The sequence below is a fragment of the Phaethon aethereus genome, assembly GCF_964289735.1.
Source record: "Phaethon aethereus genome assembly, chromosome: 8".
In the NCBI taxonomy this organism is placed as follows: domain Eukaryota; kingdom Metazoa; phylum Chordata; class Aves; order Phaethontiformes; family Phaethontidae; genus Phaethon; species Phaethon aethereus.
This window is the reverse complement of record NC_138584.1, coordinates 16,299,660-16,311,106: the sequence shown is the minus strand read 5'-3', so window position 1 is coordinate 16,311,106 and position 11,447 is coordinate 16,299,660. Positions and strand designations below refer to the sequence as shown.

The 11,447-nt window shown below is 42.2% G+C and overlaps 1 protein-coding gene across 1 annotated transcript; it reads right to left on the bottom strand.

The window, feature by feature from the left end:
• Positions 1 to 2,109: 2,109 nt before the first annotated feature.
• F3 (coagulation factor III, tissue factor) lies at positions 2,110 to 8,474 on the bottom strand. Its single transcript, XM_082002933.1, has 6 exons — positions 8,126 to 8,474; positions 6,872 to 6,986; positions 4,609 to 4,793; positions 3,980 to 4,161; positions 3,694 to 3,853; positions 2,110 to 2,539 (listed from the first exon to the last, which is right to left on the bottom strand). Exons 1-6 carry the CDS (start codon positions 8,193 to 8,195, stop codon positions 2,400 to 2,402), a joined length of 852 nt encoding a protein of 283 aa, XP_081859059.1. The 5' UTR covers positions 8,196 to 8,474; the 3' UTR covers positions 2,110 to 2,399.
• Between the last annotated feature and the right edge of the window lie 2,973 nt (positions 8,475 to 11,447).

The following is an 11,447-nucleotide window of genomic DNA, read 5'->3' as shown; positions in this document are numbered from 1 at the left end:
CTCTTTCTTTCTTTCTTTCTTTCCTTCTTTCTTTCCTTCTTTCTTTCTTTCCTTCTTTCTTTCTTTCCTTCTTTCTTTCTTTCCTTCTTTCTTTCCTTCCTTCTTTCCTTCTTTCCTTCCTTCTTTCCTTCTTTCTCTCTCTTCCAATACAAACAATCTTCAAATTCAGAACAAATCAAAAATGTCTAAGTAATGAAGCATATTCGTAACATCATTCTATGCCGCTTATGACAATCAACTGCATGGTCTAGTTTAAAAAATGCTATGCTGTATCCTACAGGCTTTCCTTTTCCACTGAGCTCTTTCCTTTTCTGAGTTTGGCACCCAATGAAGCCGAGGAAGCGGAACAGCACAGGGAGAGGAAGTAATGATGGCAACATTGGAATGTTTTTAAATTTACTCCCACAAGCTCTCATATTTTTGATCGCTGTTGTAAGGTTCCTCCTCCATACAAGGCTTATGCACCAGCAGAAAATGCATTAAGAATTTATTGCACAATATCAAGTAAACAGGGTTTTTTTGGGGGGGATGATGGTGTTTGTTTTCTTCCCTCTGTAAAAAAGGGAATTAAGGAACAAAGAAAACCCCCACAAGCCGCTACCATATGTTCACAGGAGTCTTATTCCATACAAAGAAGGTATCTATAATAAAGTAGGGATGAAAAACGTAAAACAGAGTTCTGTAAAAATTGGTGGATTGATATAATAATTTTATATGATGTTATTCCTTCTCATAAATGCAATGGATATCTTCTTTTAAGACACGTATAAAGCTTTGAGACACACAGCCAATTAGTGCCAACTACAAGATGCATTTTTTCTCCCATTCTCTTGATTATTTCTTTTTGTGCCTGTCACCACGGTTAGCAGCACCAGTAGATACCAGCATTAGTCGCAGCAGTTCTCATCCCTGGGCCAGGCCCCATAATGCCTCCAATGTACGTTAGTGCCACAAGCAGTAGAGGCACCCCTGTGGGAATTCCTAGGTGATAGATCCAGAGACACGGAGTATGCTCTGCATCGGAATGAGCAGCTGTGAATGCTCATTCTGAATAATCAACTGAATAATCAACTGAATAATCGCTCACGTAAGTGGACAGCTGAAAAGCAGCTCGGGACGACTCAAAACCTTTCATCGGTTTGTGAACTGTGGCTTTCCATATTTTTACCCTTACAGGTAGGAGGGTAAAAGCCTATTTTACAGCATCCTGGCTTCTGGCAGCTTGCCCGCACTGCCATCACAAGATAAGTTTCCTAAACGTATTTTTAATTTAGTTCTGGAATGAATCCTGTACCTCATTTAAAAAAAGAAAAGAAAGTCTTAGTTTCCCAGTCACCTTTATTTCACTAGAAAAGTATAAATTACCATCATAAATACAGATATCACCAGTATAAAAAATTAGATTCTCATTTATAAAATAAATATTAAAATAGACAAAGCAATAGGTACCTCCAAATCCCATCACCAAGATGATTTGAATCTATACCACATAAACTATTCATTCACCAACTGTTTAATTAAAAATAATGTTCAAAATGCAGTAAATACTGCTACCTACTCAGTATTTGCATGAAGAGAGTTATCACTGACTCAAAACCTGCAAAGTATTTGTTCTAACACTTACTTGGAACTATCAGACTACCCTGCTGTGTAACTGTAGGTGTAGTGTAAGCCGGATATGCTTTCCTGATAGATAGCAGCTACCTACTTCAAGAGTGTTCCTTACAAGTTGCCAGTACAGTAGTTTCAGTTTACCTTTGATTGCTTATATCCAAAGATAAATAGACCAAGTTAATTTTATCAAAAAAGTGCAGAAATAACAGTAGTGTCTTTGTCACATCTGAATTAAACAGATCATTTCACCAGTTAATAATGTTAAAAGAAAGTCAGGTAAACACAGGTTTTGTTTCATAGAAACAGAAAGATGTTCCTTTTAGTTAGGTAAAGGACACATTATTTTCAAAAACAGTGTTTTTTTCCCCTCACAAGTACCATAAATCTTCTGGCTCGGTAAGGCCATACTTTCTGAATGGCTGTACCTGCTCAAGTCAAAGGTCCGTCTAGTTCAGAATCCTGTTTCAGACAGGACAATAGAAGGAGCTTGGGAAGAGTATATGGGCAGGGTTAGGATATTGTAACTGATCACCAGAATACTCTTCCAGCCTCTGGCCACTAGTGACACAGGGGCTTCCCAATACCTGGATTTTTCATTTGTGACTGTCTAACGGATTCATGAATCCACATAAAGTCTGGGCTTTAAAATTCCTGTATCAGAGAGGCTAAAAGGCTCCACACGATTACCCAATTTATAGTTTTTTGCTGTTGGGTTTTTTTTCTGTCTTTTGTTTTTGTTTTTTTTTTTCTTTGGAACTGCCACTAGTGTTCACAGTAATTTTTCCTTAGACACCGTTAAGCGGTTCCTTTTCTCTTGCAGCTTTTGCTTTCTTGCATTTACACAGGATCACTGATAAGACAATGGCAAGAGTGATGACCACAATTGCTATCACTCCTATGATGATAAAGACTTCTGCTCCGTATTCTGTAGGGGAGGGAAAAAAAAATCCAAGATTCAGTTATCAGAAGCCATAATATCACAGTGCTACAAACTCTTAGAATCCACTCCACTGAACTAAAAAAATACTTTCTGTATTTTACAGTATCAGAGAAGTGGAGTGACAACCTCAGTGTGAACTGAATTAATTTTAACATGAATTTGCTGAACTGAGGTAAAGTTTCATTTCACCTGGTTCATGCTAGGTGTTACCACCACAAGAATAAGTTAAACCATTCCCTCTACCCCTGCCTTACTTCTGTGAAACTAAGGCCAAGTGGAAATTTATTCTAGGTTAGAAGCTAGAAAACACCAACAGAAGAGATTTCTATCCAAGTTGTAATTTACTAGAATTCAACTACTGTGATAAACAAAAATATATATATCCAGATAAGAAAGTTAATTTGAGAGAGTTAAATTTGCCAATTTTAGAAGAGCTTTTCTACTTAGAGTGCATATATTCTTATCTGGTAGAGAAGAAAGATACAGTACAGCAATCTGATATTATCTAATAAATATTGATGACTTCATATTGAAGAAAGTGTTACCCCGATTGTTCGTCTGGAATTAGACTGTCTGATTCACTGACCGCTCACTAACTTATTTACCAGTAAAGAAGTCAATCTGCCAACCTCTTTGTAATGTAACCGTAGAGAAAGTCTTAGTCTCATCATCTGCTTTTGAGATAATAATTAAAGTTCAGCTCAGACTACAAGTCAATGGATATGTAGGTTTCCAGCACTCCTATGTTTTACAGCTAATCCTTCAAGTGCTTGCTATGGGACCTGTTATTGGAAGGATCTCAGGAAAATAATCAGAAAACAAAAAAACAAAGCTGTAGGATAGTGATGAAATCTGAAACCGCAGTGACCAGTCATCAACTCAGACAATTTAAAACTAATCAAAACAGTTTAGCAAAACCCTAAAACCAACTCCAACTAGCTAAAGATGGCGGACCCTTCCTTAATGTCAGTTCTTCCCATGAGTTTCCAGGTTCAGTCTGTGTCCTCTCACTTATACAGCAAATAGTTTATTCTATAAGAGGCATCACAATTTAAAGAGGTATAAAAATATACTCAAAATTGAAGTGTCTTTTTGTTAGAATGCTAAAGACTGTATGACAAACTTCACCAGATACCTACCATCTAAGATACTTCTTCCTACACTGGTACAAAGCACCGCACTTTCTTGACCATTACGGTTTTCTCTGCGGGAGGGGATGATTCCCTGTATGTAGAAGCAATAGTTCTTGGTGCTGTCAACACTCACTTCAAATTTATGGCTTTTTGTTGTTGCATCTTTCTGTAAAGGAAAAAAAAAGTATTTCAAGAAAATGTTCTCTGCAAAAGCGTACCTCTTAAGGCAGCACAGAAATTGTGCAGCTATAATACAGCTACAGAATATGTAAAAAGTAGAGTTAGACATTACCTTTCCAGAACTTTGATCTTTCCAGTAATAGAGTTTGTATTCCAGGTCATGTTGGAAAATATCTCGAATGCTTTGAAAACTTCCGTTAGGAAAGGTATATGGTGTAAGGGGGTCTTGGAACACAACATTCATTTTGGAACCTTTTTGTGTGTAATTCTGTATCTCCGGTTTTCCGAGAACAGCTAAACAAGCATTTTTAGAATTAAAAAACTGACATCATCTTTTCTACACAACATGCTCTTCTTTCTTCCTCCCTCCACTCCCTTCCCTCCTCAAAACTATAATAAGTTTACAGAGCCAAAGACAGACAGTGAAATCCTGGATTATTAACAAATATCTTCATCTAGTACACAGCATTAATAAAATGGTCTACTCACCGCAGTGAGAAACTTTACCAGAGAAACTGGTAACTAAAACCTTACACACTCCCTTACAAGAGGGAAAGCTTTATGCCTGAATGTCTTCTCAGATATCAGATATACTGTATATCTCAGATATACCGTATATCTCAGATATACTGTAAGAATCTTTAGGAAAAGCCTTTAGGCCCAATCTAAACCTTGTTTAAGTCAATGGAAGCAATCTTGAAAGGAAGTTGATGATAAGATTTAATTGGCAACCTTACTTACTCTGATTATAAGGTGTAAATTTTTCAGAGACTGCAAAAGGTGGCTCTTCAAAGTTATCCATCCCCGAGGATGTAACAGACAGTATGTGTGCTGTATAGGTCTCTCTTACATTCCTCAACACATCGGTAACATCACACTCTGTTTCTTTTGTCAGTATGCATTTTTTTTGTGTATCAGATGTTTGTCTGAAAAGAGCAAGAAAGAAGCGTCAATGCTTTCCAACCAGACTTTTACATATTTAGATATGTTAAAAAACATTTTTTCCCCTCAAACGATATAGATTTCCCTCATCCAGTGGAACAGTCTTGCAGGTGTACAAGGCTGAAAAGGAGAAGAAAAAAACTTAAAAAGCACTATACTGTACAGATATATTTCACAATTCAAAGTAGAATCAAGTAAATCAAATATGATCCATATTAATTATAGAAGTATGTTATTGGATACACATACGAATTAAAAATTCAATCTTTTCTCTGAACTCAATAGAAACCATAAGTAGTTCTGATTTTTTATTTTTCTGCAGTTGACTTATTTAAAAAAATATAAGATGCATAAACCACTTTGAAAGTGTTATCCCTGATGCATCCGAAAGCTATTGTCTTAAGAAACGTCAGTTGTCCTAGGAAGCTCTGTTGATGCCAATATTAATTGTTTAATGTGACAACAATATTTCCTCATATATGTCACTTGTTTTTTGCATCTATGCAGATGCAAATGTCCCTAAGAACCAGGCAGTAGCAGCAATTTTTGTTGCAGATTTACAATAGAAAAATGTTCACAGAAAACATGACCCATGCACTTCTCTCGATTTTTAAATGATAGAAAGCATGTCCATTTACTTGAGAAGTAATAATGACACGAGGAAAAAAGTGTTAATTCCCCATTTTACTTCTTAATAAGGAGGAATGGAAAAACAGATTAGATATTACTGCTTCAATTCTTTTCCCTGGTTTTGCTGGTGAACTAAGGAAAAGAAAAATTGTGTGATCTCAGCTGAAGGAGCAAGAACATGCACTGTTCGGAAATTAACAAATGAGTTTTCCTCCAAGTAGGTCAAGTTTCGTTCAAGAGTTGCCTGAACTCCCTTCTCACTTCACCAGATTTCTTATGAGGTCACAGATCAGTTAGTGACGGTGACCTAGAGATGCCTTGAAAAGGGACAGAGGAAATTTGATCTTTGTGATCAAACAAACATACTCTGTAAATGTATACAGATGAGAAAGCAAGCATTTAAGCATGCTTCATCCATAAGAGAAGTGTCTCCATATCAGAATACACCTAAATCTACACTGAATCTTGCCCAAACAGACTTCAATTTTTTGCAAGCACAAATGGCTGGAAAGAAACTCCAGATTCATAAATTTCATAAAATTCATTCTGCTAGTGTGTGCTTTTAGGCCTTTTAATTTAATCACTCCCTTAAAGAATAAAAGAGCACATTAGGCCATTGCACTGGTATTTCATCCATTAGTCATGAGAGCGCTCTCATTTCTGTGCCACTTTTACAGACAGAAGAGACTCCAGGACCATATTTTCATTAATATGTAGGAGAGTTGATGATGCAGTTTGCCTTTGGGGCATGTTTAATAATGGTATATGAATTAATATGGGAGCTAAGACCAGCACAGATTCCTTACTGAACTTCATGGAAGTTTTTGTGCAGTATCGAAAAAGAGGTGTTAGACACTTCACATAAGTTGGCTACTTTTTATGTCCGCAGTATTTCATAGTTTACATAAAACATGATGACAGAGGAAGTCTTGACAGAAGTAGACAAACAAAGGTACTTCTTAGCATTACCCAGCAGGACAAATTATTCATTTACTGTGATTCACCAATTAGAATAAAATGCAGACTCATATTTATCAGACACCTCCCAAGGTGAAAGTCTCAGTCCAGACACCTTGAAAGACATAAAAAGGTGAAGTTCTATCTAATACACGGTATGTCAGATTGAGCATCAACTTCTTCAAAGTATCTTGACCTAAATCTCCTTTGCAGCTGGCCTGCACCGAACCCCAGAACTGCAATACTGACCTAAAGCTCAACTCTCTGTTCCTGAAGTGGGCAAAACCAGAAGCCTCGATCAGATATTCTTGTAGTTGGATACAAAGAAGTATTAACAGCTGGGTTGGCAGTTTTCCTAAATCCTCATGTTTGGGCTCTTTTCCTGTTACGTTCAGTCTTGGAAATATTCAAACACACTCTATTTGCATCTTCTTCAATAGCCATTAATGGGCACACCTTGGTGTTATCTACTTACCCGTGTATTTCTACTGTATAGAAGTAACCCGACGGTTTTGGTTGCCACTGTAGTATCGTTTTAAAATTGATCGAAGACCAAGTTATATTAACTGCTGTTGGTAGTTCTGGATTGCCTTTAAATACAGAACAGAGTGCCATCAGTCATATTATATGTAATTCCTGGCTCCCTGCAGTGTATATTTAGTTAAACGAAGCAATTGCTGTTAATTGCTACTTGGAAAAGTTCTTTTGGGGGGAAAGGCTCGGTCCTGCCCTCTGGGCTCATGCTTGTCTTACTAAAGGAATGTGTCCTGGCAGAAGTGAGAAACACAAGAAGAAAATTATTTTCCCGCTTACAACTCCTAGGTTGCTGAGGTAACTTAATTGGAGCTCTGTCTAGTGCTTCCTTTCTGATCCAAGACCTCTGGAGAAGCTACAAAAACTTGAAGATACTCATGAGAATGTCCAAGCACCCAATAAATGCGGTGTACTTCAAAATCATCCCCAGCTCTATCTGCTGCAGACGGCTTTGGCTCCTAGTTCCTCCATTTATTTATTTTGGGAAGATAAAGTCTTTAAAAATCAGTGGTTGCCCTGCAGGCTTACATCTGAGAGGGGGTACCCCCGGATGAGCTCGTGGCCCGCGCACCCGTGGGAGCGAGGCCGCGGTGACCCGCGAGCCCGCCGCCCCGGCCGACGCCACAGCTGCTTCGGGGAACTGCCTGGGAGGAAGCCGGTGCGGAAAACCCCGCACAACCTCTGTAACTTCTGGAAATCAAGCGTTTCACTCAGCGACATCCTGGTTATTTTCTAAACACCACCTCCCCTGCCTCTCCCGCAAGCTCGGAACTGGGGACAAGGGGAAGAAATCTCAGAGCTCACTCCTTAGTACAGAAGGGCAGCAGCCGCGTGCGGCTGCCGGCCCCCCAGGCTCGCCCCTGCCGCCCGGCACCGCCGCGGCTGTGGTCACTGAGGCTCCCCGCAGCAGAAGCCAGCCCTTGGCGACCCCAGCGCTCCGCCGTCCGGGTGCTGAAGCGGCGTCGGGTGGGAGCCGGGGCCCGCCACAGCCCGCAGGCGCGCGCCGCTCTCCCGCCACGGCCCCGCGCGCGGCAGCCGCTGCCCCGCTCCCCAACGGCCCCGCGCGCCACAGTCGCCGGCGCGAGGCGGCTCTCGTCGGGGCCCGGCGCCTCTCTGCCAGCGGGATGGAGCCCCGCCACCCGGCCCGTCCGCCCCGGCCAGCGGCCCCCCGGCCCGCCCGCCCGCCGTTACCCACCGGCGGCGGCCAGGCGCCACAGCAGGGCGCTCAGTAGCAGAGCCCGTCCTCCGGCGACGGCGCGCAGCATCCTCGGGGGAGCGATCCTCGGGGGAGCGATCCTCGGCGCCCCGGCCAGGCTGAAGGCGGTGAGCTGCCGACGGGGCGGGAGGCGCTGGCTTATATCTGTGGGAGGAGAGGCGGGGACTGCGGGCGCCTCGCCCGCGGGCCAGCGCGGCGAGAAGGGCAGTGGGAGCGGCGGAGACTGGGCGGCCGGCCCGGGGAGGGTCACGGGGAACGGGAGGGGGGCTGGCGGAAGCCCTTAGGCATCACCGGGCTGAGCCAGCGGACGAGTGGACCTTCGAGGAAACTGGCCTTACTCTGAAGAGAGGGGCACTGAGGGAAGGGGCGGCACGTCTCCCGACGGCTCCGGCCCCGGCCCCGTGGCCCCGGGCGCAGGCCCGCCGGGGTGTGCAAGCACACCTGGACATGCGTGCAGCCCGTGTCTCCCGGCCTTCTGGGTGTCCCCATGCATCTGTACCACCCCTCGCTTCCTGGCTGCAGGATGGAATATTGGTGAAACTGGGCAACGCTTGGGAACCAGCTTCAGCCACTGCAAACCTTTGGCGGGCTGTCACGGGCAAGGGGTGCTAGCACCACCCTGGCTCGGAAATGGCTGCTCTGGAGGGCAGCCGATCCTGCGGAAGTGATGTTGGGTTAATTAACTTAGATCCTGTAAATTCTGAAGGGCTCTATCTGTCGGTTCTTGCCTTACCACACAAAACCTTTGACACAACCGTGCAGCTGGCTCACATCCTCTATACTCTCGCCGCGGGCACACGCGTGCATGAATCCTGTCAAGCCTCACCTGTCATACTAGACAGCAAATAAGGTTCAAGTGTTCAGGGACTTGTACCTCACCTCTGCCATAAACCAGGGACCCATTAACCCTTTTCCTACAAGCTTTGGAAAGGTATGCCACTTTCACAGGTAACAGAGGATCTGTCTCTGACAGGAGGTTTTCTGAATCTCAGCCTGCAGCCTTCGTGACAGGTTCCCTGGCCTCTCTGGTGTATATATTGCTCTTTCTCATGGCACTGCCTTTCTAAGCACTTAAACCAAGCTCTTGCAGCCGTGGGTTTGCGTGCTGTTTTCATCTAATACTCAAACCCTAGAGGGAGCTGTGTTTGCACTTAGCTCATGATTCTTCTGCAGGTAAGGTGAGAAACAGACTATATAGTAGCACCTATTATGTAATTAAGGGGGATAGATGCATTTTACAGTGTTAAGCTTACTCTTCTTTTTATTTTGATGCTGATTTGTACAATGTTTTATACCTGGAAAATATAGGTAGGAGGAGAAGACTAACAGAGATGTTTCATATTTAATTGCCTTTAATTTTCATGACTGACACATACTTAGATGCAAGCAATCGGTTCCATCATAATGCAGAATAAATGCATATGGACCAAACTACAATATCCATTTCAACCAGAGTCTGTATCAGAATTCATATAGTGTGTTCCAAGGTGTACCTAAACCTTGGTTTTTAAAATTATCAGCATAATGTCATTAAAATCCAGCCATACACCTTCTAATTTTCCTGCCATGTTTTTGATCAAATTTCAGCACTGTCTCTCTGCAGCTGTATGTCAGTATTACATCAGCCAAAAAGCTTGCATGCTTTTAACTTTGTGTGGAATACAGATCTTGTGTGACTAGATTTTCAAGATTGTGACCTTATAAGATCACAGTTGATTTCCAGAAGACTTTACAAAGAGAAACAATCTTCACTTGTTTAAAGAAGAGGGGTGCTTATATAAAACTTTACATCACCTTTAGGCTCTAGGTCCAATTAATTTCCTTGTAGTTTAGTCACAAAAGATGGGTCAGAGGTGGTTTCCAGTTTTTATGGACATGATCTCAGTATCCTCTTCTCCTGCCCATCCTTATGACACCCATCTCTTCTGTCATGAGCTCTGGTACTTGAGATAGGTGGGGAACCCTCCAGACCCTGTCCAGACTAACCAGCTTGACCAGTGTTACCTTAATCAAACTTCTGGCAAGATATTCCAGTGTTTGCTAACGCTAGGCTTTTAGATGTCCTGCTCCATGCTGTGGCATGAGGGAAGGAGGCCACCAGTTCACCAGAGTGGTGGGAAGCAGAGCCTGAGCACAAAGATGTGCATGGATCAAGCAATCAAGCAGGGTTTGGGGGGTATTGTGTGGTTAGAGAAAATGAGATAACTATACCAAGCTAGCCATTCTAGCTGCCACTCTGCTCTTCTGTCTCCTCTTTCACCAAGTCTTGGTGCAGATTTGATCGAAGAATGAGAACTGCTCGGCACTGCCTGACTCCAGACACCAACCAGTGTGGGAGAGGAGAGCAACCCTGTGCTGCCTGATGTGCTGAGGCCTCTCAGCTGCTCAGCAGCCAGTGACTTAACTGTGACATTCTGGTCACATTTCCTGCCCACTTCAGTGGTATTTCAACAGCTCATTTAAGGCAGAAAATTTTCCCCTGATTTCAAATATATGGTGCTACGTGCAGGCAAGCATTATGCTGACTTTAGAGCTCTGGCAATTTGTCTAGAAATTTAGAATTTGTCTCCCATAATGGAATATCAAAATGTAAGCATCGACACTGTACGTGTCTCTAACCAATTTACTCATCCTCTGCTCATTTTACAGTCAGCAGAGAAAAATTTCATTCCTAAGGTGAAATCCATATTTTCCTAGTATAGGCATCTAAAGCAAGTCAGATTAATCTATTTCAATATTGAAATAAATGGGACATTTCTGTTGATAGAGGCAGGATCTTACTGTGACTTTTTATATGTGGGAGATATGCAAGATGCACAAGCCTGGCTGCATGCTTGAGGTTTGGACATGACCTCTTCCGCTCTATGACTCCTTCACTCTGGTGAACTTAGTGGAATCAAGTTTATTCACTATTGGGAAGTTTTGCCAGATTATGAGCAGATACTACATATTTTCATTCCTTGATATGTCTAGCATGGAACCAATCCACACATTGATTATGAGAAAAGTGAGGAGAAAACCGAAACTAAATTTGTGAAACTCCAGTTTTTTTGAGAGAGGTGCATGTATTTATTTTTGTTGTATCATCTGTCAGATCTCTAAACTGGTTAGCTTAGAGGGAGCTACAAAAGAATTTCTTGCTTAGCAAAGCAATTTCAACATCGTGTTTTCTGTACTATCATATATAATTGTTGACATCGAAGTGGAATGCCTCAGGTGACATCAGTAACAGATCAGTTTCCTTACACTGATAGTTTTGCAAGATTGTAAGGAAAGTTTTGTAATACTTATTAATGTTTTG

What these genes read in the sequence shown, in the direction of transcription:
- F3 (XM_082002933.1), bottom strand. Translation starts at nt 8,195, where the DNA reads ATGCTGCGCGCCGTCGCCGGAGGACGGGCTCTGCTACTGAGCGCCCTG. An exon ending in GTGGCGCCTGGCCGCCGCCG is followed by an intron (nt 6,987 to 8,125) that starts GTGGGTAACGGC and finishes CTGTATTTAAAG; the next exon opens with GCAATCCAGAACTACCAACA. An exon ending in TATACAGTAGAAATACACGG is followed by an intron (nt 4,794 to 6,871) that starts GTAAGTAGATAA and finishes TGCTCTTTTCAG; the next exon opens with ACAAACATCTGATACACAAA.